Source organism: Equus asinus, chromosome 1 (genome assembly GCF_041296235.1).
Source record: "Equus asinus isolate D_3611 breed Donkey chromosome 1, EquAss-T2T_v2, whole genome shotgun sequence".
Taxonomy (NCBI): Eukaryota; Metazoa; Chordata; class Mammalia; order Perissodactyla; family Equidae; genus Equus; species Equus asinus.
This window is the reverse complement of record NC_091790.1, coordinates 30,085,066-30,113,014: the sequence shown is the minus strand read 5'-3', so window position 1 is coordinate 30,113,014 and position 27,949 is coordinate 30,085,066. Positions and strand designations below refer to the sequence as shown.

General features: G+C 44.9%; 3 protein-coding genes and 2 non-coding genes across 6 annotated transcripts; 2 read left to right on the top strand and 3 right to left on the bottom strand.

Moving 5' to 3' along the window:
- Window positions 1–362: 362 nt before the first annotated feature.
- On the top strand, window positions 363–12,003 carry ACAT2 (acetyl-CoA acetyltransferase 2). Its single transcript, XM_014858350.3, has 9 exons — window positions 363–545; window positions 1,205–1,339; window positions 3,365–3,546; window positions 4,872–4,989; window positions 8,322–8,465; window positions 9,251–9,373; window positions 9,955–10,109; window positions 11,073–11,183; window positions 11,603–12,003. The coding sequence occupies exons 1-9, from the start codon at window positions 491–493 to the stop codon at window positions 11,771–11,773; spliced, it is 1,194 nt and encodes a 397-aa protein (XP_014713836.1). The 5' UTR covers window positions 363–490; the 3' UTR covers window positions 11,774–12,003.
- On the bottom strand, window positions 11,907–21,840 carry TCP1 (t-complex 1). Its single transcript, XM_014858349.3, has 12 exons — window positions 21,395–21,840; window positions 20,095–20,180; window positions 19,758–19,886; window positions 18,617–18,714; window positions 18,131–18,241; window positions 17,711–17,892; window positions 17,192–17,318; window positions 13,997–14,172; window positions 13,505–13,628; window positions 13,007–13,199; window positions 12,690–12,853; window positions 11,907–12,209 (listed from the first exon to the last, which is right to left on the bottom strand). The coding sequence occupies exons 1-12, from the start codon at window positions 21,456–21,458 to the stop codon at window positions 11,993–11,995; spliced, it is 1,671 nt and encodes a 556-aa protein (XP_014713835.1). The 5' UTR covers window positions 21,459–21,840; the 3' UTR covers window positions 11,907–11,992.
- Window positions 13,316–13,445, bottom strand: LOC123281910 (small nucleolar RNA SNORA20). Its single transcript, XR_006521706.1, has one exon. It is a non-coding gene; the product is annotated as a small nucleolar RNA SNORA20 (small nucleolar RNA).
- On the bottom strand, window positions 18,323–18,460 carry LOC123281913 (small nucleolar RNA SNORA29). Its single transcript, XR_006521709.1, has one exon. It is a non-coding gene; the product is annotated as a small nucleolar RNA SNORA29 (small nucleolar RNA).
- Window positions 21,841–22,304: 464 nt separating the features above from the next.
- Window positions 22,305–27,166, top strand: MRPL18 (mitochondrial ribosomal protein L18). 2 transcript variants are annotated; one of them, XM_014858351.3, is made up of 4 exons: window positions 22,305–22,637; window positions 22,948–23,134; window positions 26,041–26,272; window positions 26,791–27,166. In XM_014858351.3, the coding sequence occupies exons 1-4, from the start codon at window positions 22,586–22,588 to the stop codon at window positions 26,893–26,895; spliced, it is 576 nt and encodes a 191-aa protein (XP_014713837.2). In that variant the 5' UTR covers window positions 22,305–22,585; the 3' UTR covers window positions 26,896–27,166. The 2 variants fall into 2 exon arrangements, with proteins under 2 accessions (XP_014713837.2, XP_044617310.2); XM_044761375.2 differs by having other exon boundaries at window positions 22,464–22,637; window positions 26,041–26,123; window positions 26,791–27,000.
- The last annotated feature ends 783 nt before the right edge of the window (window positions 27,167–27,949 follow it).

Genomic DNA, 27,949 nt, shown 5'->3' with positions numbered 1-27,949 from the left:
CAGGCAAGAAGCAGAGGAACTTCGGAAGCCCCGAGGGCAAAGGCACCCATGAGAGAGCCCGCAGGCCTGCAGGGGGCCGCGTTCGCTCCCGACACTCTCGCCCCGGGAACTCGAGGCCGCGGCCGAACGCGGGACATTCTTCTGTCCCCCCCCCCCCTTTTCACTGCTCCAAAAAACATCAAGTTCAAAAAAATCCAACTCTCTCCCAAAACAAAAACATCAGGACAGAAGGTACCACACCGGGGGACTCAGATGACGCTCTGAGACGGTGGCGGGACGTGCTTGTCTTAGTCCCCGGTCCGCGGCGCCGCCCTCTGCCCGCGGCCCCGGAGCCCGCGCCTGGCCCCGCCCTCGCGCCTGCGCACCGGCGTCCGCGGAGGCGGTGGGCGGGGCGGCTCCGCCCCCTGTCCGCCCGCGGCCCGGCGGGGCTCTGCCTCACTCGCTAGCGACGCGGGGCCGACAGCAGCACGAGAAGCAGTCGCGCGGCAGGATGAGTGCAGGCTCAGACCCCGTGGTCATCGTCTCGGCGGCGCGGACCATCATTGGTGAGTGGCCGGCGGGCCTGGCGCGGGGTCTGAGCCGCGGGCCCGGCCTGGCCGCGGGGACCCTGGGACCCCTGGGGCCCCTGGGATCCCCGGAACCCGACGCCTCGGGCCTCCTCAAACCTGCGGGACAGCCCAGCCTCTTCCTCACCCGGTCAGACCCTCTCCGTTCCGCGTGCTCTGATTGGCTGCCCGTGTTGAGCCACCCCGCCGCCCGACTCTCCCATTGGTTGGCGGAGAGAGGCGCTCTCTCGCGAGGCCCCTGATCGGCCAGCTCGGTGGGGCGCCACCTCAGCCGTGTGGCCGCCGCGGCCGGGCGGCTGGGTGGTCCGAGCGGTGGCGCTCGGAGGGGTTGCGCTGGTAGAACCAGATTAGAATTGCCTCCATCTCCTCAGTGCTGTGATCATTTTAAAGCCCGTGCGGGCGCGGGAGGGTCGCCCCCTTTGTTAGGGAAGCGTGGGCTGCGCCCGTCCGCTGGGACTTGGGGAATAGATGGGCGGGTTTCCCGCGGGTCCGCGGCCTCCAGGCGCGCTCTGGGGGCCCCGGGCCCGGGTCTCGGCTGCTGCGAGTCGGCTGCTCGGTCCGCTCTGCACCCCTGCGAGCTGCGCGGGCGCCTGGGCGGGGGTATCCCTCTTCCTCTGTCGCCTTCCCTTCTGTCCTAGGCTCCTTCAATGGTGCCTTGTCCACCGTGCCCGTCCATGACTTGGGCTCGACTGTCATCAAAGAAGTCCTGAAGAGGGCCGCCGTGGCCCCCGAAGACGTGTCAGAGGTCATCTTTGGACACGTTTTGGCAGCAGGTAACTGGTCAGTGACCTGGACAGAGATGAGGTTTCTCAGAAGCAGCCCATCACCAAACGCACACGCGGAAACTTGTGTTCTTGCGGAACCTAGACCGCCGTCCTCCACTGCCTCCCATGTCTAGAAGCAGGGCCAGCCAGGCACGTGGCAGAGTCTGCACCGCCCTCCCTGTTTCCCTAGGGATCACACATTCACGAAGTGTCCCGAATTCCTCCTTTGTGCCTCGCCCTGTGCTAGATGCTGGGGATGGGGCTCCATAGCACCCGGAGGCCCTCGCCCCATAAGGCTCACTTCTCGTGAGCTGGTAAGGTAGGTGGCACTTCAGGCTATCACTCCCTGGGTGGGCATAGGTGAGTCACCAGAGTGCCCAAGTCCCACTTCTGAGTCACACTGGGTTTATGGACTATCGATCTCTGATAATTCCTAATTAGTTATTAATAACTAGTTTCATGCTCACTCAGAGGCATAAATTCTGATTATTCATAGTGACAGTTGGTAATGCTCACTTATAACTTACTCTTGTCCTTACCCTATCTGAGACCTGGCCCATTTTTGTGTGTTGTTATTTTTTAGTTGTGTAGTTGCTCTTCCTCATTTTCCTTTCTCAGCTTGTCCTTCTGGACATTAAGGTCAAAGCATGCCACTTTCTTGTGACTCTCCAAGGCTTTAAAACATGAGAAACACGCTCAGACCGGCTGCCTCGGGCGGCCTCTCCTTTCTTCCTTCTCACATCCGTAGCTCAGACTTAGTCTGTGGCCCCAGGGGGCTCCACCTCTGGTTTCTCTGTTATCTCTTCAACATCTCACCTCTACAGTATCTCCACATAATTGTAAGAAATATCATAGCTCTGTTTATTGAGGGCCTGCTAAGTGTTGGGCCTTTATAGCGCTGTGTTGACTTCTCTCTGATCCTCTCAGTAAGTCTATTGCATCATATTATCTCCACTTTACAAAGAAGTAAGTGAGGTTTTCAGAGGTCAGGTCACTTATCCAAGGTCACAGGTTGAACTGGAGCTAGCACTTGAACCCACATCTGTCCTCAGGTGTTCAGGTGCCCTCCACAATCATGTAACAATATTCACTGACCCCTGCTGTGCACCAGGCACTCTTCTGTCAGTTAGGGATAAGCAATGTTCATATCAGATAGAAATCCTCGTTCTCATGGAGCTCATATTCTGCTAAATGCAGGAGTATTGATTAATCATATTCAGCACTCATTTCTCAACTCTAAGTACCTGAAGATGGGGATTATGAATATATACATAAAATTTTTATAAAGGAATTATTTACTTAAATGCATATGTAATTCACTGTAGCTTAAAAAGCAGGAACCTTGAGGGGCCAGCCCGGTGGCACAGTGGTTGAGTTTGCATTCTCCACTTCAGCGGCCTGGGGTTCACGGGTTCCAATCCCGGGTGCAGACCTACACACTGCTCATCAAGCCATGTGGTGGTGGCATCCCACATACAAAACAGAGGAAGATTGGCACAGATGTTAGCTCTGCAAATCTCCCTATTTTTCCTTGTAATCCCGGGCCACTGAAGCAGAGCGTGTGAACTCAACCACTATGCCACCAGGCTGCCCCCCAAAGAAGTGATTCTTATCAGAGGATTTCATATGTAAACAACCCTTTACCTTCCCAGGGGTCGTAAGCCACGATCATGGAAGCAATAGCCCTAGTTAGAAACATGAACAATGCCCAAGTTCTGCCCCGTGTGTATGAGGGAGTGTGTGCTTTTCCACATCCTATTGAAAGATCAAGAGGACAGTTCCTTCTTAAGGTATTCATAGCTTCTTTGTGGAGAAGAGAGCTTATATCCATAAAATATCTGTAGAACAGCACAGAGAGTATGTATTCAAAGGCTAGACTGTGATATGTAGAGAGTACACCTGCCTTTTCGCCTCTCGTGGGAACGTGGCTTGGCTGAGTAGTGGCAGGAGACCCAGTTGGCAGTCTCCGGATTTTGTGTGTACTTGCTGTTTTTCTCGTTGGTTGCTCAGAGGCCTCTGTGTTTCTTCTTCCAGGTTGCGGGCAGAATCCTGTTCGACAAGCCAGTATGGGTGCAGGGATCCCCTACTCTGTTCCAGCTTGGAGCTGCCAAATGATCTGTGGGTCAGGCCTGAAAGCTGTGTGCCTTGCAGCCCAGTCGATAGCAATCGGAGACTCCAGCATCGTGGTTGCAGGAGGCATGGAAAGTATGAGCAAGGTAAGGCCTCTGAAGAGATGGCTGTCCCTGACCTCTTGCTGATAAACTCATGTCCCTGCCATCGCGGAGTTAATTGACGCATATCAGAGCTGGAGCCCAACAGTAAGCAAATCAATGGAAAATGGGTTAAACTTTGATCCCTACCTGAAGGTTAATTATTCTTCAAAGTGGATGAGAAATCCAGGTTGAAGAAAAAGCCTGTCAACCAGTGTGATTGGAACACAATATATTTTTTTGAAAATGTTACCAAAGTGTAAAATATTTTCTGAACTAAACCTATATAGCATTAGTTGCTTGATATCCTTGGTCTTAAATTTCTTTCTTTTTGTGAAGAAAAGTCAAAAACAGATGTTGCCAGTTACCTTCCTGCACATGGCAAGGGACCTAGGGACCAAATTTGGTTGACCTTTTGGGGGTGTAGAACATGGGAAAGAGGACCACTGAGTGGTGCCCTTCTCCAGTAGGTTTGCCAGGTGCAGTCTGTTTCACCAAGTTCCAGCCCTCAAATTGGCACAGTGGTGGAAAGGAAAAACTATATGCCCTGCTTCCTACAGGCAGTGCAGGGTCTGAGCGGGGGATGCCCTAGGCAGAGGCAGTCCAGCCCAGCCTTTGCTGAGGCCCAGGAAGAGGTAGGCTGAAGGTGGCACACACTTCAGAGTGACACTGATGGGACCACACTGCTATCTCTGTGGTTCTTTATGAGGTGTTTTCATACATGCAGTCACAACAGCCCTTACGGGGTAGATGGCATCATTCCAAACTTATAAGTTAGGAGACTGAGGCCCAGAGCCAGGATTCGAGTACAGATCTTGTGACTCCAAGACTTTCCATTCTATTATAGCTGCTATTGAATTGGTAGGAGTTAAGAGGACCCCCTACCGAGAAATCACTCCCATCATTTAATTAGGCAACCTGGTTACTCTCACTATAGGCATTATGTCTCCCATCAAAATAAGTAGCACATTGTTATCATCACTTAAGGCCTTAGATGAACTCTTCATTTAACAGGTAACAAGTCGCCTCTTTGGAAAGAATAAATGAAATTCTTAAGGAAGTAAGACACAGAATGGATAGGTCTGATGAAAAATGGAAATGGGTAGGTAGGAGAGTAACAGGTTCCCAAGAGTAGGCAGGGTGGAGTAGTCAGCTGACTCCGGGGCCCCAGGCCCTGGGCCCTGGGTGAGGAGGAGGAGGATGGGCCAGAACTGCGGAGTCACAAGGGGGGCTAGGCAAAGACTGAGGAACCACTGGATCATTTCAGTGGGAACATAAGGAGAGGGCTGGTTACATCCAAGCCTAAATCCATTTGTCTTTCTTGTTTCCAGGCTCCTCACTTGGTTCACTTGAGGACAGGAGTCAAGATGGGGGAAACGCCACTCACTGACAGTATCCTCTGCGACGGGCTTACAGATGCATTTCACAACTATCATATGGGCATTACAGGTAAGGCAGATATAGCGGAAAACATACGGACTGTAAAAAGGTTAGAAAGGTCAGATAATAATCCGCTTTGCGGGGCTTTCCTCTTCAAGGGCAGCAACCAGGTCCTGATCATTTTGTATCCCTGATGACAGAGACGGTTCCCCTTTGATGAATGAAATGAGGAAATAGCCCCTCTCTCCTTTGTGACTCCTTGATTATCAGGGAATGTTAGAGGTGGGAAGCACCTCAGAGTTCTTCTGTATCCATCTCTCGTTTGACCACGTGAAGAAACCAGAGCCCACAAATAGTGGTTTTGTGGCAGAGGCAATGTCAGAGATAAACTAGTATTTCTGGTACCCAGCTGTATTCTTTGCATTACACAATCAGGACTTCATTAGGCATCCATCTGGAAAGCTCCTGTGGTCTACGTTTACTGGGAAAGCAACTGGAAAATTGAAAGAACTTATGTCTTTACTGCATGTAAATGTAAAACTTAAGAACAGAAGGGACATTTAATTTTAGAGTTAAGCATCTTGCTCAAATGCGTGTGGCAATGGCTTTGCTCCTATGGGGAATAAAAACCATATGAAAAGGATGGGGGGGGAAGGGCAAGATTCCAAGCCGAGGGAACAGTGTGGGCAAATGCAGGGAGGGAGGGAAGAGCTTGGAGATGTGGGAACAGTGAGAAGCTCAAGGCATCTCCATCACTGTGTGAGTGAGATCCGCAGCAGAGAAGGCTGGAGATTGTGGGCAGACCACGGAAGGTGCTGTGTGCCGTACCAGGGTCTTACTTGTCATAGCTCTAGGGCAGTTTGTCAGAGTGTGGGTCCAACTAACTGTCTCGGCATCACCACAGATGGTCATGAAAAATTCAGCTCTCAAGGCTTTTCCAAGATGTATGGGCTGAATTTTGTCCTTCCAAAATTTGCATGTTGAAGCCTTAACCCCCAGGACCTCCGAATGTGACTGTATTTGGAGTTAAGGCCTTTTAAGGGGTAATTAAGTTAAAATGAGATCTCTAATGTGGGCCCTAATGCAATCTGACTGGTGTCCTTATAAGAAGAGGAAGAGACACCAGAGATGTGGGCACAGAAGAAAGACCGTGTGAGGACACAGTGAGAAGGTGGCCACAGAGAGAGACCTGAGGAGCAAACAAACCTGCTGACACCTTGATCTTGGACTTCTATCCTCCAGAACTATGAGAAAATAAATTCCTGTTGCTTAAAAGAAAAGATAGTGGCTCAGGCCATGATGTAGTAATTAGTGAAGACCAGACCTCCTACTAGAAACGAGTACAAAACTGGTCAAAATATATCAAGCAACTGTTTTCACATGTCAACCAACAATCATGTAAGGCTGAGATTCTTGAAAAAAGGGAAAGCCCCACTCTCACGGGCTTTCTCCCTGGGGGAACTGTGGCCACAGTGACCTGGGGAGGCAGAGATTGGAGTTTGGAGCTGCTGAGATGCTTGGAGTTTGTGGGGTGGGGTACTAGAGAGAAGAGCTGCAAAGAAGAGGAGCTCCACAAATCTGCTGTGGGTCCCCATAAGTCTTTGGTCCTATACTTCACTGTGCACATGCAGGGTAACACCCCACAAAACTTAGAAGAAAACAGGGCTAGGGAGCTGTGAATCAAATGGAGATTTCCTAGATTGCTGGGAGACATAGGAGTTCTGACCAACCAGAGTGAGACCTTACTGAACCCACTGGACAAACTCAATATACTTGCTAAACCACTGGGACAAAACTCTATACTTGCTAAAGATAGTAAAATCCAGATGTTCAACAATATAGCAACTGTAATGTCCAGCATGCAGTAAGAAATTTCTAGACATTCAAAGAGATAGGAAAATGTATCCTATAACCAGGAAGGGGATGAGAATCAGTCAATAGAATCTGACCCCTACAATGATAGATAGTGGAATTAGAAGACAAGGATTTTAAAGGTGCTATTTTACCTATGTTTAAGGATATAAAGGAAAACATGACTGTAGTGGAGGAACAGATGGGGGAAATCTTAGCAGTAAAAGGGAAAATATGGACAAGAACAAAATGAACAATAGAACTGCAAAATCCACGATCTGAAATGAAAAATTCACTGGAAGGCCTACACAGGAAATTGGGGACAGAAGAAAGGGCCAGTGAATTTAAAGATAGAGCAATATATATACAACCTGAAGAACACAGAAAAAATAAACAGCGCCGCGCCTCAGTGACCTGTGGAACAAAATTAACTGGACAGCATGGGTGGAATAGGAGTCAGAAGAGAGAACGAGGCAGGAAAAAATATTGAAGAAATAATGGCTGAAAGTTTCCCAAATCTCATGAAAAAGGAAGTTCAAACACCAAGAAGGTTAAGAAAGAAGCTGCACCTAGGGAAACTGCAGTAAAACTACTGAAAAAGAAAACTAAACGTAAAAATATTTGGAAATCAACCAGAAAAAAACTACATATTTATGGGCAAGGGAACAACAATATGAATGACAGATAACTCATCGAAGACAGTGAAAGCCAGGGGACAAAAGTACTGAAAGAAATTGTCGACCCAGAATTCCACATCACGTCAACACGTCCTTCAAGAATTAGAGTGAAATAAAGACCATTTTTAGATTAAAAAAAAATGAATCTGTTGCCAGCACACCTACACTACAAGAAATGCTAAAGGAAGTTCCCGAGACTGGAGGGAACTGACACCAGATGAAAACTTGGATCTGCAGGAAGAAATGAGGAGCACCACAAATCATAACTATGCAGGTAAATATAAAAGGTGGTCTTTTTTCCTCTTAATTTCTTTAAAACATATGGCCGTGTAGAGCAACAACATAGCCCTGTATTGTAGGGTTTCCAACATATGTGGTTGTATTGGCACTAAGGATGGGGTAGGTAGAACTATATTGTCACAAGGGTCTTAGATTGTATGTGAAGAGGTACAGTATTAACTCTAAGCAGACTGTGATAAGGGTACATATTGTAATCCCACAGTCACTAAAAAATGTGCAGAGTTATAGCCTTAGTACAATCCTATCATAATTGCAGCAGACTTTTTCTTAGAAACTGACAAGTTGATTCTAAAATTTATATGGAAATGCAAAGAACCTAGAATAGCCAAAACAATTTTGACAAAGCAGAAAATAGGACTTAGGCTATCTGATTTTAACACTTAGCATAAAGCTACAGTACTCAAAACTGTGGTTTTGGCCTAAGGATAGGCAGGTGGACCAGTGGAACAGAGTGCAGAGCTCAGAAACAGACCCAAACTGAAATACTGATTTTCAACAGAAGTACCAATGTGATGAAATGGGGAAAGGAAAGCCTCTGATGTTTGTTTGCTTTATTATCTTTTTCTTTAAAAGCTGAAAATGTAGCCAAAAAATGGCAAGTGAGTAGAGAAGAACAGGACAAGCTTGCAGTTCTGTCCCAGAACAGGACAGAGAATGCACAGAAAGCCGGCCATTTTGACAAAGAGATTGTACCAGTTTTTGTATCTTCCAGAAAAGGTGGGTATATACATCATAATGCTTTAAACATCAACGTGGCTATTTACAGGTAAGGGTAATATCCAAAAGGATAATATATAGGAATGTTTATAAATTGTCTCAGTTATGGCTTTCAGGTTGCAAAGAAAAGCCATGTCCTGGATACATCTGAATATGGGGCAGGGGGTGTTTATGGGGTGAGGGGAAGCCGTGTCAGCATTTAGACTCTTGGTCCCAGAGTGCCCTCATGGCTATGTGGGTGCAGCTGGTCTCGAGAAACTGGAGCGTCGGCTCACGGTTGTTAGGAGGCAGCGGCTGACCTTTTGCCCCTACAGGCTACATCTCCTCAGAAGTGAACATCCATCACCTCCTGTGGCTTCCGTGTGCATTTCCTATTTCTTGAGGGTAGATCTTTGGGGTCACGTTGCCATTGTGTAAAATGGAGTGTCCCAGTCAAGTTCTGTTACTGGTCCCTGACATCTGTGTCCAGTCCCTATGAGATTGGCTTTGACTCTCCCCCATCCAGCCAGTTGTCACCAGCCAAGTCCTTGGCCCCAAACCATAGCAGCCTTCCTCACACAGGGCTGTGAATATGGGAAACGCTCCAAGTCTCATGGAGACAGCGCTCATAAAAGATTTTAACATACGATTTTTGTGTGTACTTTCCTCCTGTTGGAATGAAAATATTTTTTAATAAACCTTTCTCCAAATATGAATCCTTGTATTGTATCTGAGGAATCCACCATTCCTAGCTCATTGACTGCCATCTCTGTACTTATCTTGGGTAATTGATTTTCCTTTTTTAGGTCGTATTGAAGTTAAAACAGATGAGTTTCCTCGCCATGGGAGCAACCTAGAAGCTGTGTCTAAGATGAAGCCTTACTTTCTCACCGATGGCACAGGAACAGTCACTGCAGCTAATGCTTCAGGTCAGGCTTTCGGAAGGGCAGTGGGAGGCGTACCATCTTCTGTGTCTACCAAGTTTATGCCTTCTTTCATTCCATTTTTTACTTATACGCAAATTATTCTAAAACCTTGTCTTAGTTGCTTTAGGGAAAAACGTAGTTTCTCCATATCTGATTACTGACTGAACCTATATAGACACTGAAAGAGTGGATTTGGTTTCCCAGCGTCCTAACAAGACATATGGATGAAAAAGCAAATTAGGAACCCACAAGTTTATCTACCACCTTTCTACTTTTCCAAAACCAAATTCCCAATACCTCCTGTGCCATCTGGATTATTTCTTCCATTTCTTTTCATTAATCTCCCCTCCCCCACTGCTTTAATCTTTCCACGCCTTCTCCCATTAGAATGTTCTGGGGTCAATTATGTCATATTGCCAAACTTACCATTTGTAATTACACTGTTTTCTGAACTATGGCAAATGGCTTTGCCAAGATGTTAAGCATAATTTAACCCACATCTTCAGGTGTTACAAAGTAGACATAGATACCTAAGTGAAGTTAATGAACATTTTTTTAGAAATCAAGACATTCGTATTTTACAGGAATAAATGATGGTGCTGCAGCTGTGGTTCTTATGAAGAAGTCTGAAGCTGATAATCGTGGGCTTACCCCTTTAGCACAGATAGTTTCCTGGTCACAAGCAGGCGTGGAGCCTTCCATTATGGGAATAGGACCAATTCCAGCAATAAAGCAAGCTGTGAGTTTAATCCTGAATGTTGGCACTTGTCCTTTGTAACTTCTAATTCCATATTAACTTCTGCCCTCTTTAAACCTTTGCTCAGATCCTTTCCATTCCAAAACGCCAAGACTGAGCTGGATTTTGTTTTCATATTTATTCCTATGATAGGTTTCATTTGCTTTCTTTCCCTTTTATGAAACTCTTTCCATTAGCCTTAAAGCTTATTCATTTAGTTGTATGTTTAGTTTTCTTTCCCTACAAGGAGCAGCCATGAACATTTGCATCATGTTTTTTGGGGGGTTTTTTGGTGAGGACGATTGTCCCTGAGCTTACATCTATGCGAATCTTCCTCTATTTTGAAGACTTTTGTTTTTCCTTTTTCTCCCCAAAGCCCCCCAGTACATAGTTGTGTCCTAGTTGTGGTATGTGGGATGCCGCCTCAGCATGCCTTGATGAACGGTGCCATGTCCATGCCCAGGATTTGAACCCTGGGCCCTGGCAAAACCCTGGGCCACTGAAGTGCAGTGCACGAACTTACCCCTCAGCCACAGGGCTGGCCCCTCTTCCTCTATTTTGTATGTGGAATACTGCCACAGCATGGCTTGACGAGCAGTATAGGTCTTCACCTGGGATCTGAACCCACAAACCGCAGGCTGCAGAAGTGAGGCACGAACTTAACCACTGCGCCACTGGGCCAGTCCCATCATATGCTTTTTAGAACCGATTCTATTATCTCACCTCACCTACATGGAACAGATGTTACTGGTTCAAAATTTAAGAGAGTTTAGAATTTCCAAGGGAAGTTTTATCCTTAACCCTTTAGAATTGGTGTTAGCAAGGCAAAATGCGTGATATCACTAGGCCCCCAAAGTGACAGTTTTTAAGAGACCCTTCACTATCCTACACTATATATTCTGCTTTTATTTCTTCAGTGAAGACTGGTTCCACTCAAGTTTTTTAGACTGTTCATCTTTCCTTTAGGTCGCAAAAGCAGGCTGGTCACTGGAGGATGTTGACGTATTCGAAATCAATGAAGCCTTTGCAGCCCTCTCCATTGCGATAGCTAAAGAACTGGGATTAAACCCAGAGAAGGTAAGCATGAGCACGCAGTCCTGAGGAGAGCCTGCAAATGACCATTCACAGCGCAATTTTAAGTTTCATCAGTTCTGTGCAGTTAGAGGACACGGCCCTGGTGCCGGCCAGGCAGCAGTGGTGGGTACTGGGTTAAGGTCCTGTTGGGACGCGGAGTTCACTCATCTTGCTCCCCAAGGTAAAAGACCGCGGCTGCACTAGTTTACTTCCAACACGAACAGGGCATTTTTCTATCTTTTAAACTAAGAAGAAGGGGAGGTAGTTGGGATGGATGTCACAGGGGTATAAACCAGTTCCTAAGCAGTTAAAAATTGAACTTAAAAGGATAGTTTACTGGTACAACATTAAGAGGAAAGGTAGTAGTTTAGAATTTGAACCCTGTGCCCACAGAATAAATGATATAAATCTTTTCCCCTTAGGTCAACGTTGAAGGAGGGGCTATAGCCTTGGGCCATCCTCTTGGAGCATCTGGCTGTCGGATTCTTGTTACTCTGTTACACACACTGGAGAGACAGGGCGGCCATCGTGGTGTTGCTGCCCTCTGCATTGGGGGTGGGATGGGAATAGCAATGTGTGTTCAGAGAGGATGAAATTGCTTAAATGTCATGCTTAAACTAACCTTGAACCTTATTTGTTTTTAAACAAGATACTAAGCTATAATATGTGAAGTCAGAGGACCAAAGTGAGGATGGAAACCATCTCCCACCTCACAAGAACCCAGGCTTGACAGCTTGTTGTACTTTAATTATGTAATACTCGAGGTACAAGACAATTGCATTTAACATTGTTATAAATAAAAGAGAATCAGATCAGCCATCAAGGGCTCCCGAGTGAACAGCATCTTCATAACCTCCATGCTTATCATCTTTGCTTTCTGGGTGTAATTTAATGAGATCATCAATTCGAAGAATTGTAATTGCAGCTTCCGTTGCAAATTTCAAACTCTTAACTTTAACTATGGTAGGTTCAAACACCCCTGCTTGCTTGTTGTCTCGCGGTTTACCATTGACCAAATCAAGACCAATCCTGCAATTTTAAGAAAAAACTATTAAATGGCCTCTTACATAATACACACACATCCCATCCCTTTAAAGGCTATTTCATCCAAATGTTAATCTTGGGAAATGCTGGGACCTTATTCATGGTAGGCCCCTTTAGGATTCAAGTAGTTGATTATGAATAACAAAGCCAGCACTGAAAGAGTTGTAGAAAGGCCTAGATAGCAGTAAAGAAACTGTTTCTAAACATCACTTATCTTATAAAGGAGTTGCTTCAAAATGGCTATGGCTCACCCAAAAGTCACCTCCCCGGTCTCTGTGGGACCCTCCTGTAGGGGAGGTCACTCTACCCACAGAGGCAGGGCGAGCTTAGGAACCAGGGTTGTTAACCAGACACACCAATGCTAATATAATCACTAGTCATCCTTCATGAATTTTAAAAACCCCCGAAACTACCGTAGATGCTATACAGATGACAATGAAAAAGACAGGGAGATTGTATGCTTACCATTTTAGATTTTTGCGTTCTGGGTTAACCTGAGCCTCATTATGAAAAGCTCTTAACTTTGCAACCAGATCTGTGGAGTCTTGGGCAGCATTAACTGCCAGCGTATTAGGAATGACAAGAAGAGATCTTGCAAACTCGGCAATAGCAAGCTGTTCCCGAGACCCCTAAGAAGACAGACAATGAGCCATCTGCACAGAAGGAAGAAATTAACACCCAAAGCAGCAGCTAAGGTCTCAGATGAGGTACATTAACAAAATGCCCAAATGATCCCTCCCAGGCCCATGTCGAAAAGAACACGGGTCTCTAGATGTTCTTACCATGCTGGTTGCGTAGTTTTCAAGATATATGGACAGGGCTGCTTCTACAGCACCCCCACCCGGAACCACCGATTTTGACTCCAAAACTCTCTTCACTACACAAAGTGCATCATGTAAAGAGCGCTCCATCTCATCACACATGAAATCATTCGCCCCACGTAAGATAACTGATGCAGATGTACGAGCTTTAGTGCTGTTAAAAAAAATAAAGTGCAATTCTTAATTCTTTCATAAAGTAAGTCTACACAGAAATTCACTGTTAAGTGTCTTGGTTAAATCCTGCTTACACAGGACATTTGGACATAGAAGCCATGTCTTGACCATGCAGAAGAGATGAAATGGTTATTCCATCTCAATTTACAATGGCCCAGTATTATTTTATCCCATGCGTATAACTGCTCATATCACTGAGAGACTATAGCAGCAAATCAATGGGAAGGTGATCTGTTCTTATGAATAAAATCCGTGCAGCTTTATAATTTACTAAGTAGCTCTTACTTTTTGATCAAGATGAGCTCATCATCACAAATTCTCTCCTGCACCACCTCTTCTGCTTGTCCCAACATTGAAGCTTCAAAAGTTTCTTCACCTTCCAAATTGGCCAGGGTTGACAGAATAGTTGCTATTAAGATAATTACAAAGATCTGTAAACAATATTCCCATGAATATTTTCGTATCCTGTCTTAGATTCAGAAACATTTATGATAAAACTGATATATAAATACAAGTTGAAGGTTTACAGTTAGGCAGCAGATAAGCAATTGTCCTTTTATCTTAAGATGAAACTGTCATTTTAAGGTGAAATTAAGTTAAAAAATTTTTCCAGTTATATTTAAAAAAAAGGCTCTATAAATGTATTTGTAGCACAAAGCATTGAGTAAAAACTGTTCTGTTTTTGAAGCTGCTTAAGCGTTAACATTCCAATATAAAGAGACATAGTCACAGAAAGTAACATGAAGTATTGTATCTGAGAGCTGGCACAAGACATACCTCCAGAAGCTTTAGCAATGCGTTTAAGGTCCCTTTTTAAAACTCTTCTAACTGCCATGGCACCAGTCTCCACAAAATACTTCAGACACATGTCATCAATTCCACCAGTGGTGAGAATAACGTTGGCCCCAGTTGCCAGGATCTTCTGGATTCGCTCCTTGGTGATATCTGATTCTCTACAGAGATCAAGTATGTGAGGAGTAACCCAAAGTTGTCTTCTGTTTTTTATACAATATAGCTCTAAGTTCCATTAAGTATTTTTCACAAAATTGCAGATTAAGTCATATTAACCATTCCTCCACTTCTATGACCAGAATATCTCTCAGACAATTTATAGAAAAGTTCAAGGAATTAAAAATTACCACTTAGCTCTCCCTTACCCCAATCTGAGTTCCTAACCAAGCACTGTGGTGAGAAAGGAAACAGGAGTCCCTGCCTTCCAGGATCTGGCAGGGGGAGAGACTGCCAACTGCAACCCAGGGACAAGGGTTACTACAGTGGAATGCAGATTACAAGCACACAAGAGGCATAAATCCAGCCTGGCAGGTGGAACAAGGAAAGTCTGGAGTTGAGAGAGGGGCCAAGAGTTGAAATTCCCAGTAGTACCAGAAAATGAAGAACCTTGTAGGGATGTCAAAGAGTCTGGACTGGTAAGAAGTTTAATATTTTTAAATAGGAGTAGTAGTGGTATCGAATCTGTGTTTCAAAAGGATCCCAATGTTAATGTGGAAACCTCACTGCAAAGATGAAGGACTAAAGGCAAGGAGGCAATAATTAGAGAGACAGGAATGTTTGCGCTGAGAACAGATGGCCTGAACAGAGAAGTCAACGTTTACGGCTTGGGTAGCTGGGAGGTTCAGCCACTGACTCCTGGAGTGAAATAAATACTAACAGGTTAGAGGCAGGATGAGAAAGTACAGTTCAGTTTTCGACAACATGAGTTTGGTCCCTGCGTTAGTCTGTGAAGCTGCCAAGGGGCACTCATATAGAGCATGGAAATCACCAGAAAGCTGACGGAAGAGACACAGATTTGAAAAATAGTCAATATATAGAGAATTAAAGCCATTTCACTTATCAAAGAAGAGCAATGAGATCAAAGAATTTTTAAAGTGAAACGAATTAAAGATGAACCTCCAAATAAACCTCTCTGTATATACTGACAAAGACTGTGTGCCAGACACTCTAAGGACAGGACTACAAAATCAGGGGAATCAGTCTACCTTTAGCACTTACAGTCAAAGCCACACAGACACAGGGTTAGAGACCGCAGGCAGCCAATGGAAGGTGGAGTATAGGAGTCCCGGCAGAGTATAATTTAGATGGAAGGAGAAAGAAAAGCTGCTTTGAGAGACTGATCACCTAAAGAGTAAGTAAAAAATTAACCAGTCAACAAGTAGGCAGAGAGTATGTTAAAGGCAGAGGCAGGAACTTTCCTAGGGGCCCGTGGAGGAAGTTTGGAGGACCCCAGTCCCAGTTGTGGCTGGACCACAGTGAAAAGAATACGTAAGGAATTAAAAAATCTATCCCAGGGCAATGGGAAACCTTCTAAGGGCCCTGGAAGTGATGAGATCAACTTGGCTGCTGTGTGGAAGACCGCCTGGGAGGGGACAAGAGTGAAACCCAGATGCCCAGTTTGGGTGACTCTGCAATAGCGTGAGCGAGAGAATGGAAAGGGAAAACAGGTGATTTTGAGATTTAATTTGAAGACAGAGATCAAGTGATCTTGGTGACAGATGAGAAGGGAAAAGGGTATTAGGTAAACAGAGGAGTTAGGGCTATTTCCTAGTTTTCTCCCTGAGTAGAGGGGTCCTCATCACTAACAGGGCAAAAAGCAGATGCGGGGGTATCAGCACAAGTTCAGTTCCAGACACGCTAATTTTGAGATGCTTAAGCAGCACTCAATTAGACAATCACAGGTATGTTTGGAGCTCAGAGAACTAGATTTTAGAGTTTCCAGCATAGAGACAGTATCTGAAGTCATGGGAATGATGAGTTATCCTGGGGAGAGCAGAATGAGATGGTGGCCGCCCAGGCATAGGAATACTGACAAGGCAGCATCACAAAGTCGTTCCTCCCTCCAAAAGTCTTTCAACAAGTAGTCAAGGGTCTGATAAAGGTCAAGTGAAAGCTGAAAGTGTGTAGTGAACACTAAGCGGTCACAAGTGACCTTAACAAGTGACCTTCCATTGGAGAGCAGAACAGAAAAGAGGATAAGAAAAAGTAAAGCACCAGGGAAGTTTTTGTGTAAATCACTCGGGACACCTGGCTATAAGAGTTGGAGAAGGACGCAGAGTAACTGGAGCAGGATATGTGAGCAAGAGGCTTCTACTGAAAGATAAGAGAGCTACAAGTGGAAGCTAGAAAGGAATGAAGAGGAGAATTAGTAGCTGAAGATGCACTTGAGAAGCTGAGAAAGAACAATCCATGAAACAAGACTTCAAGGCAGGAGGCAAGAGGATTGGCCTATTCTAGAGGGATGGGCCTTTGTTGGAAGGACACTTTGTTACATCAGGAAGGAGGGAAGGAAAGTATACACATACAGATAGATTTAAAAGATGACAACATTCCTGACTCTTGGCAAAGATTTCCCGTAGATTTAGTTCAGTCACTGTTCATTTTTTTAAACTAACCAACTAACCATTTAAAAAGCTATTTGAATGGTACGGGTCAAGTGTTAGGCAAAGTGCAGAGTGGTAGCCGACCGTGTGCACACCAGCTCTCTGGCGTGCCAACCAATGAATCGCACCGTCTGTGCCCCTAGGACCTGGCGGGCAGCAGGTGTCAGTCAACACTGCACTGCTGGGTTCCTGTAAGGCTTATTGGAGGAAGCACATTCCTGGATATATCTGTAATATCAATCCACCCATAAAACCAAAATTCCACAAAAAGCCCAATTTTCATGTAAGTTCTATCACTCCAAATCTCTTTAAACACCATCACATTTTCTAATTTTCCCGGAAATTTACGGAAAATAGTTTGGTTAAAAACGTGAATTTTTGAAATCCTCCAAGACATTCACACTTAAAAAAACCCAGTTGCATAATCACCATACTCTGCCACCTAGTGACTGGTTGGTTACCTGCCATCATCTATGAGATATAGCACTCATTCTTTCCAGTTAACTGTCACCTGTTCTAACAGAAGGGTGATTTACAAACACCCCTTTCAAAGGCCAAAAATAATCTCTCAACATACCTCTGTCTAATCTGGTCCAGTTTTTCAGGGTCTGTAATAACCACCTGTACACCAAGCTTCATTTTTGTTTTCTGCAGGCTGAAGTCAAGGCAAGCAATTTTTGCATTAACTATTCTCTTGGGCATGCCTATAATTAAACATAATATTAAGTTCCTTTACAGCAACTATAAGACTACATTTTATAAAACAACTCAAAGCATAATAAATAGCAGCACAGAAAAACCATGTAATATGTAAATATACAAATTTAGATTTTACTTTTAACCTTAGAAACAAATTTTTATGGCATTAAATGCATGTACTTTCTTTTAACTTGCATTTTTCCTAAGTTATATGCACTTAAGCTACAAAAGAGAAACTGACAAGGCAATAAACAATTTCCTTTCCCCCCTGGGCTTCATTAAAGAACAGCAGGAGCACGTCTTGAATACTTCATCTGAAGATGTACAGTACGCAGTCCACAGAGAGCAAATTTTAACCTTTCGTACTCCTGTTACGCGACCCAATCCCAAGCCTTACCCTGGGCTCCCACCACACAGTTGAGCGCATAGCCATTGACGAGCATACTCTCCATCTGACTCCTCCCATGGGCTTTCAGGACGTTAATAGAATTGACTGGATAGCGAGGCTGGCCTCTTATATCTGTGTATTTAATAGCAAGCACAGCATCTACTACCATATTAGCGAAGAAATCACCATTTCTAAGCCAAGAGTTAAGGAGAACAAGAAACTTGGACAATGGATGCACATGAAAATCAAGGTTAATTCAAAGGCAGTTCCTCTTAGCAATCTCATCAAAGAAACTAGCATTATTTACACCATCAAAATGCTAGAGTCCTATTTATCACTATTTATAACACATATGACTTTTACCCACACTTTATATCACCCTTCCCCTAACTTTATAGCCTAAACTTGACCGGACCATCACAAGGATACATTCCAATGATTTTGGAAGACATGGACGTCTTAGCAGCATTAATGAGGCAATCTCTTCCAAGTTCATCTGTGTTAATAATTAGATTCTCACTGATATAACGCACTGCTTCCCTGTTTAACATGTGGGAGAGAAAACACTTAAAAATCCACTACTCAAACTTTTCTTAAGTCAGTGTCAAAATGTCACAGGCACCAACTTTGTCCAGCCATTTCATATAGGAGGAGGACACAAACAAATCCTCCCTCTTCAGATCATGGCAATTTTAGTCTATCCCATAAGCATAGCCACTAAAATCTATTTAGGAGAAAATGTGGTAGTCAACTGGGAAAAAAGGATACTGGTCCCACTTCTTACTTCAAATATTACTACCTGAGTGATAAAACACACTCTTTCAAAACAAAATTTAGTCATTAATCAAAACATTTAAAGAACACACTGTTGATATCAAATAATATAAAATTCTCGCTGAATGCAAAGAATCTTACTTGCAAGCAAGTCGATAGCCACTAATAACTGATGTGGGATGAATTTTCTGTTTGACGAGTTCATCGGCATTTTTTAGAAGTTCTGCTGCAATAATAACCTGTGGAGAAAACATCCATTGCTCTAATGTTACTCTGACATTCAACATGTGCAACGCATATGTAAGAATACTAAAATGATTCAGATGTTATTAACCAGAACGGTGATGGTGGTGAAACGAATAACTGGTTATCAGAAAACAAAAAAAAGGAAACTCTTTGCAGTTTTACACACAAATGGCCAAAACTAGATGGAGCCAAAAAAATGCTCTAATAAAGCCAGTTCTGCAGTACAACAGACGACTAGACATCCATCACCTTTAAAGATTAAACACTCAAGAGAAGCTCAATGAAAAGTCTGAGTACTCAAAGACCTGTACTATTTTAAGTTATTACTTGGTTTATTTTAAAAAATCATCCTCCTAAGGACACTAAAAAATATTTTCCCCACAAACCATTGCTTGTTTCTTTAGAGCAAATTATGTGTTCTTTACCAAATAACAGTGTTTCTACTACATCGGTGTTATGGATGATCTTTAAAGAGTTTATATCATGTTATTGATCCCATGTTCACTGACTTTCTTGCAATCCCATTCTGAACTCATGAGACTGCCTGTCAGCATTTAAAATATAAAAACACCTTTGTTTTTTTTTTTAAAAAACTGGTAACATTTTTTTCTCTAGATAATTGTAAACACAAGGCTTTAGAAACTTCCAGGCCTCAGGTCATAAAGGGGGATGAGAAAACAAAACATAAAAAAGAGACTATTAAAAAAAAAAAAAACCTTTGCGTGATCTATGAATATTGTCATAGCTGAAGGGGGAAAAAACTCATAAAACTTGTGAAAATCAACATTTAAAATGAGGGAACTGTTCTCTCTTCATTTTATTTTTTTTACCTAACTTGTGCAACCTAGCTATAACCATCACCTTTCAAGTTTTGTTTCTGAATCATTACCCAAGCAACAACTTAAATTTCCTGCCTCTCAAGGATGGAACTTATTTCTGACACAGAAGCAAACGACTGACTTCAGTTTCCCTTTCTGAAAGTTCAATTCTAGGACAACCACTAGGCTTTACCCTCTCCCACTCGGCGACTACCTACCACGGAGGTAGTTCCATCTCCCACTTCTTTGTCTTGCAGGTCAGCTAGCTCACAAAGAACTTTAGCTGCAGGATGCTCTACCTCCAGCAACTTCAGGATGGTTGCACCATCATTAGTAATGGTTACATCCTAAAAAATTTGCAGAGGAGGAAAGAAAGACAACAGTCATCTGGAAAAACAAGACATCCTCTACATTAACACAGCCCCATTACGATACAGATTCATTTCTACTACACTTTCCCACACCAGAATTCTGACAAAAACAAATAATCTGACAGCAAAATATTTTAAAAACTACCTTTTTTCTTTAAAGTAACAAACATCTAGGTGTACTTACACCAATATCATCCACCAACATTTTATCCAAGCCAACTGGACCAAGAGAACTTTTTACAATATTGGCAATAGAAGCTGCAGCCATAACTGTACAAATAAAAAAAGAAATGAAATTAGAAAAATCCACTACTCCAAAAGGCCACCGTTTTGGCCTAAAGAAAGTAAACGACATCCAACAGCTTGTGAGTTTTCCAAATCTACAAGTCTACCCTAATTACTTAAAAATTACCTACTGAAAGTCCAATATGGGTAGGGAAAGACTAGCAAAATTCCATTGGAATTCATCTGTAATGGGATGCCAAGTGTTTTAATATAAAAGTATCCACTTCATTGCCCCATAGAATAAAAGTCATCTACTGCTTATAATTCCGGGTCCAGCTACTCCTCCACGCAAAAGAAAAAAGATCCATATCAGCCTTTCCCTTCAGATTTTGACAGTTATTTCCTTTACACTGTTAAAATCAACATGGTCTTTGTGAACCAAAAAATCGGCCATCCAAAGGTTCTAACTTACTTCAAATTCGCCCAAGACAAAAATTAAGAACCTATCAAACAACGGTAAGATCGACAGGCATCCATGACTTCAACGGGTAAACGCTCTCGAGAGGCTCAACCACCACAAATGCCTTAGTTCGTATTAAGGTTTACGTCGACAAATCCATCTCAAGCACCGCTCACGCTAACATGCAACTAAAATCTGGGCAGCTAAGTACAAAAAGCTGCCAGCGACAAGTGGGGTGAGAACTGGATGTGGACCCGCATCCACTGCAGATGATCCCGGGGGAGGGCGGGGATGAGTGGAAGGCGGGCAACGGGCAAGTCATCTCTTGGCGGCCATTTGCCCACCAGGGAAACGAGCAGTTGAACCCAGCCTTTTCCGGTGAATGGCCCTAAAACGAGGCCCCGTGGCCGGGACACGCGCTCCACCCGCTTAGAAGGGGAACAGAAGGGGCACAGGCACTGGACCGCGGGGGCCTCCCGGCGTGGCCGGCACGTGCCGGGGCGCGGGACTCGCTCTCCAGGCCGGAAGCGCTCTTCCCACACCAGGGCCCGGACCTGCACGGCCGACCCCGCCACCCGCGCAGCTCCCCAAACGTGGAGTGCCCACGGGCATCCCTCCCCTACGGGCCGCCGCGCCCCCTCGAGGTGGCCAGACCGGCGGGGGTCGGAGAGCCCCCGCCCCGGGAGGAGGCCTTTTTGAGGAAAGAGAAGGAAACTGAAAGCCCGGCAGCCACAGGCCCAGCAGGGCGGGCTGGTGGCCCACACCGCCGCCGGCCCACTCAGGCCTCGCCCGCCCTTACCGTTCTGGGAGCGGATGGCCTCCCCGGTGCTGCGGTCCCCAAACACGGACAGCGGCCCCTCCATCTTCGCCGCAGGGCACACGTCGAGCTTCGCTCACACCGCAGGCAACGAGCGGCTCGGTCCCGAGGCCGGGCGGCGGTGGCAGCGGCGGCAGCGGCGGCAGCGGCGGCAGCGTGGAACGGGCCCGAGCGACGCCGCGGGGACTGCTGGGAACACCGCTCCCCGCTCCACGGGCCCGCCGCAGGGCAGGGCGGGAAAGAAAGGACAGGGGGCGGGGTGAGAAGAGAGAGTGGGCAGGAAGTCAGCAGCCGGAAGAGGGCGGGTCCAGCACTTTCGCCCAATAAGAGAGCGGATGAGGAGGGCGCGAAGGGAGGAGAACGGAAGTCAGGATCTGGGGCCGCTGCAGGAAGGAGGCACTGGGCTGAGGCTTCTCCCCAGGCATGGGTTGCGCGTGCGCCTTTGCGCATTCTAGTGCCTTCTAGAAAAGGTGGTGGGTAGGGCGGGGCTTGGAGTTGGGGTGTGACAGGAGGGGTTGAGCTCTCAGGTTGAGCTGAGCCTCTGAGTCTAGCGTGGGCGGGTTCTCCTTGTTCTCCTTCAATGTCGCAGCTTGGTGGAGAGCGCGCGGCAAGTCGCAGGCTCTGTTCTGGGCTCTCGAGTATAAACTTGAGGCCTCAACCGGGGTGGGACACGCCAGGGTTTCCCACGGGCCATACGGGAAGACAACCGGCGTGTCTGAAAACTGTGCATCGTGCGCTGCCCCGTTTCCTCCCAGTGCCCATCTGGGGTGTGCGTGGGCCCGACAATGGTCGGTCTAGGCTTTGTGACCAGATGGCCCAAAAACAATCGTAAAGGGAAGTTAACGAGCATCTTACATGCCGAACTCCGGGAAGGCCGCTGCTCAAACTAACGGGTCGCGCCCCACCCGCAAGTGCGTTACTGCGAGTTGGTTGGTTGCCCCCAGCGTCTGCGTGCCCCCAGCGTAAGCGGTGATTGGAGGAGCGGAGGTAACAGATTGCCCTCTCAGCCACTCAGCAGCAGGGGGCTTGTTCGTCCCTGGTCGCGGCGCCGATGCTCTCTGCGATCCGCAGACCTTCCCTGAGTTAACATGGCTGCGGCCGGCGAGTCGCAGGGACCCTGGTGAGGAGGGGAGGCGAGGTTTTTCCGAGACTTTGCCCGCGATCTCCCCAGCGATGGCGCTTCGGTTGCGGTTGTGGGAGTTGTTGCCGGTTTGCAGGAACCCCGGTAATGAATCTTGCTTCACTTAAACTCTCAGATGACCCCCCAGCGTCTGCACAATAAATGCATATTAGGTCGTATTTTGTGTTCGGGATACCCACCGAAAAGTAAACGGGGTAGCCGCATTAGGATGATCATCTCAGAGAGCTAAGGACCAAGGTCTGCGAGCGAGGACTACAGCCTGTGACCGAACGTCCCTTCTGTCCCCCTTCCCGGCGCGGAGATTGGGGGTGGGTGGGTTTGGGTAATAGATCGTATTCCCGCGCTGTCCTTATTCGTCGTTCCTTAAGATCCGTGCGGTGGTTTCCGTCCGCAGGGTGCGGGGTCGCGGCGCTCTCCACCAGACCCACGCCGGCCGTGAAGCCTCACAGGGACCCTCTGGACAACGAAGCGGTTGCCCCCGAGTTCACCAATCGGAACCCCCGCAATCTGGAGCTCTTGGCTGTAGCCAGGAAAGAGCGGGGCTGGGGGACAGTGTGGCCCTCCCGCGAGTTCTGGCACAGGTAACGCAGGCTGCTCTTCAGTGATGGACAGCGGTGCGTGGTGCCCTGCGGAGTTCTCATCGGTTCGTTCGGCGCACGGGCCAGATGCTGCTGGGAACTCTGAGGAGCACGACTGCGGAGGGCAGGGGGGCAAGCAAGAAATAAATAGGTGTCACGGAGAAAATCTAAAGGGGATGATGTAGAATGGGGGGCTGACTGTGTTGCCTACTAAGGCCCCCTGAAAGATAGGAAGAAGCCAGACTATCTGCCAAGAAGAGCCTTCCCAGCAGAGGAAACAGCTAGGGTGGGAATGAGCTTGGTGTGTTTGGGAACTAAAAGGCCTGCGTACTTGGAGCCCAGTGGGCAAAGGGGCGAAGGGTGTAAGATGGAAATGGAGAGGGAGGTAGGAGACACATCGTTAGCGCTGTAAGGGAAGTAGGCATTACAGACTTCACTTTCACTGCAGTGGGATTTTAGGAGAGGATTTGAAGTTTAAGCCTGAATGCAAGATCATTGTGATTGCCTTGGGGAGAAGTTTAAGGGGGCAAGAGTAGAAGTAGGAAGACCAGTCAGGAGTCTGTTCGTTATTGAACACTTTCTGTTTGCCAGGCGCTATGCTAGTTGCTTTATGTGTTTTTTCTCATTTGATTCTTAAAACTACTTTATGTAGCAGGTACAATAATTTTCCCCATATGAGGACAAGTTAAAAATCATATAAGTGTGACAGATTTGTTCAGCAAACATTAGGCCAATATCAGCTCATGGGCATTGTGCTCGATGCAAGCGATGCAAAGATGAAGTAGATGTCATGTCAGCCCGTCAGCAAAAGTTTTAACAGTTTTGTAGTGGAAGACGGAATAGGGATAATCAAGTGTGACAGTCACTCTGATGCGTGTTTACTTAGTGAGTACAGAGAGGAGTCAAAGAAAGGAGTAGGCAGTTCAGTTCTAAATAATCTAGCTTTTAAGTCTAAAATTCTTTCCCACACTTAACCTATTACTTTTACCTAATATTTGAATCATTTAAATAATTAGAAAACTATTTCCCCCTTTTTTTTTCCTATCTGCCTTATTGACAGTATTATCAGTATAGAATTTTGGCATTTACAGTACCAAGTGACCTTAGAGGTGATGAGTCCGTCCCCTTTTTTTAACAAATGGTTTAAGTCAAGGATCAGCAAACTATGGCCCATGGGCCAATGCTGGCTTGCAAGCTAAACATTTTTACGTTTTCTTTAAAAGGTTGAAAACAATCTAAAGAATAATATTTTGTGCCATGTGAAAATTACATCAAGTTCAAATTTCATTATCCACAAAGCAAGTTGTACTAGAACACACTCGTTGTCACCTGGCTGTTGTAGTGCTGCTGTAACTGAGTGGAGCAGTCGCGACAGAGACCAGATGGCCCACAAAGCCCAAAATCTTTACTCTCTGACCCTTCACAGAAACACTTTGTTGATCCTTTAGTTTAAGAAATTGTGATTTTTACTAGGGATCCTGGCAAGACCAGGAGTAGAACCCACATTTCTAAATCTAATGCTCTTTTTCCTATTTCACACTAAGAATCTTAGTGTAATCTCTAATTCCAGTGTTTTTTTTAATTGAGCTTAATTTTTAAATGTGTAATATATACACGTGTTATAAAATCCAAAGGAATACTGTTTCTTATATGCTCTTCTAGGGATAATCTATGCACATAAGTATAAATTGTAGTTTTTAAATCATAAATCTTAGCACACGTATACTGTTCTGCATCCCCCATAAAAATACGTCTTGGACGTCCTTTGTGTTGGTTAGGGACATTGGCTCTGGAGCCAGACCCCTGGACTTCAATCCCAGCTCCATTACTTACCATTGGTTGTCATCTTGCTAAAGTTACTTAACCTTTCTCTGTCAGTTTCTGCAGCCTAAAAAAAATTGAAAATAATAAGGGATCATTTTGAAACATGAGCTATACCTATAAATAGTTAGGACAGTGCCTGGCACAGTAAGTCCTCAATAAATGTTACCATCATCATAGTCATAAAGTGCTACTTCATTCTTTTTAGAAACTGTTGAATACCATTGCGTGGATGGTTTGGTTAACTGGCTCCCTATTGATGGTCATCTTTTATGATTCCAAACAGTGTTGCAATGAATTGTCTTGTCCATGCATTTGATCAGTAAGATTAGGTATATTTTCATGGGTTTGTGTCATTAATATTCTCCTTTTCTATGAATAGTCAGTTCAAATCGTTTGCCTATTCTATTATTTGTCACTTTCTTATTGATTGTCGGAGGTTTTTTACATATTTTGGAAATTAATCCTTTGAACAATATATGTTTAAAATTTTTGTTTTATTGCTTGCCTTTTGACTTGATTTTACTGTTGGTTTTTTTGTCTTTTATCATGCAGAAAACTTTGTCAATCTTTTCTTTTACAACAGCCATATGACATGGTTTGTTGTCATATTTAAATAGGCTTGCCTTACTTTGAAACTCTCAAAAAATTCTCCCACGTCAGCTTCTCGTATTCTTACGATTTCAGTTTTTACATTTAAACTTTTGATCCGTCGTATGTTTATTTTGGTGTTAGCTGGGAAGTAAAAGCATAGAGTAAGTACATCCTTACGCATCGAAGCATCAGCAACTTAGCTCTGCCTCCTCAAATGCTTTGGGAAGTAGATGCTGTATAAACAAATCTCAGCTTTCAGAAATACCGAATTTCTCCTGGATTTTTGAGGTGAGGTGGAAATGTTTGGTTTATTATTATTGAGGCTGTCCTCGTAAATGCAGAGGAAAAACACCCTTTCCTGTAAAATCCAGGTTAAGTATGTTGAAGTAAATGAACCAAAGGTTACAGTCTTGAGAAAGATTTAGGCTTATTCACCTGAGGTCATTTATCTTTAGGATTCTTTTCTGACTTTATTCTTTTCTCACCTCCTTTAGGTTGCGAGTCATAAAGACTCAGCATCACATAGAGGCACTTGTTGAGCATCGCAGTGGCAAGGTTGTGGTTTCAGCATCCACGCGCGAATGGGCTATTAAAAAGCACCTTTATCGAACCAAAAATGTGGTGGCCTGTGAGAGTATAGGACGAGTGCTGGCAGAGCGATGCTTGGAGGCAGGAATCAACTTCATGGTCTACCAACCAACTCCCTGGGAGGCAGCCTCAGACTCGGTATTTTAGTTTTCATGTACTTGTGTAAAAGGTGGTGTGTGAGTTTGCGACATCAGATACTCACATAATAATAGTAGTTCTGTTTATCAAGTTCTTTCTGTGTGTCAGAGCCTGAGGTGAGTATCCTGACCTGCATTCTGTCGTTTCATCCTCACAGCAGCCCATGGGTCAGGACTGGTGTTCTCTGTTCTGTATGGAAGTACCCTGAGGCTGGCATGCCCAGAGTCACAGGGTGACTGACTCTATAGCCACGGTGTCAACCACTCTACTTCGCTGTCGTATATTCATGTCTTGTCTATATCATATTTTTAAATGCTGCTAATCCTTGACATCTCTACATTCTCTTTTCATATCTGTGACATTGAGATCTCTTTCTGAAAAACTGATGTAGCCTGAGGTGGTGCCACGGAGCATTTGCTCCTTGTTATTTTTCTTCCTCTGGGGAAGTGAACTGTTGATCGGCAGCTCACTGGTGGTGCTGACTTGATCTTTTCCTTTTTCCTGCTCTTTAAAACCAGCTGAAACGACTGCAGAGTGCTATGACAGAAGGCGGCGTGGTGCTGCAGGAGCCTCGGAGAATCTATGAAGGAAATTCAAGCAGTGCTGGGAACGGGTCACTGTAAAGCTGTTGGCTCTTACGTCCATCGGAAGAGAGCATCTGGAGGAACACCCGGCTTGGAAGTTTTAGACGATAATGTGATGGTGGAATGTTATTAGTAGTTAAGGTTATCCCGTCCTCGCCTTGTGGTTTTTTTAAATCAAGGGCTAAATTTTTCCCCTCTCTTGGACATGAGACATGTTTCTGAGAAAAGCTGTCACCAATTATAATTAACTTTTGAAGAACAAATTAAACATTGTTTATAAGTTAAAGAATAAAGGCACATTATGAACTCATCTTCTGGTTACATGGAATTTTCTCCACCTTTGAGCTCACTGTAACACAAGCATGAGGCTGATGCAAAGCACTTGTTACCGTGTTGGCCTCGTTCTGGGTGCTCTCAATAAATGATGCTGTTGCTGCTCAGGGTTACAGGTGGTTTTTTGATAGGCAACGTCACCATCAATCAATTTATTATAAACAGTAATGTGAAGATAAAAGGGGCAAATCCTGACCTCAGTTGGGCTCCTGGATCCTACGAGACAGAACCAGATTTGCAAGGGAGCAGTGAGGAACTGAGAATGGAGGTGGAGACAGACAGAGTTAGTGGATACTAAATTTGCCACGAAGTGAAAATTTCTTAGATAAGAGGTGGAGGTTGAGGGGCATTGAAGTTGATCTAAAATTGAAGCTGGGGTAGGTGGGAATCAGGGCAGTTCTCTTAAAGGAGTTGATTAAATCAAAGTAAGGTGTTAACTCTTTCTGGCAATTAAGACGAATCTGGGGCGGAAGAACCTGTAAGCAGTTAAGGTGGCTTCCAGAGCATTTTCCCTTCCATTTTTAAATGTGTACCCAATTATATATTTACGTAGATGTGAAATAACACCACTACTGTCAATCTGAGTATTCAATACATTATTTTTAAAAGATAAATATGTATGCACCAACATTTTTAAAAGGTAGGATTGATTCTGAGAGGCCTTTGGAATGCAATGGTGTAGTAATCCCCTTTTGATCAATAAATACCCCAGTGGAGACATATAAAAATGGATATTATAGTTCTGTTTTCTTCCCTCATC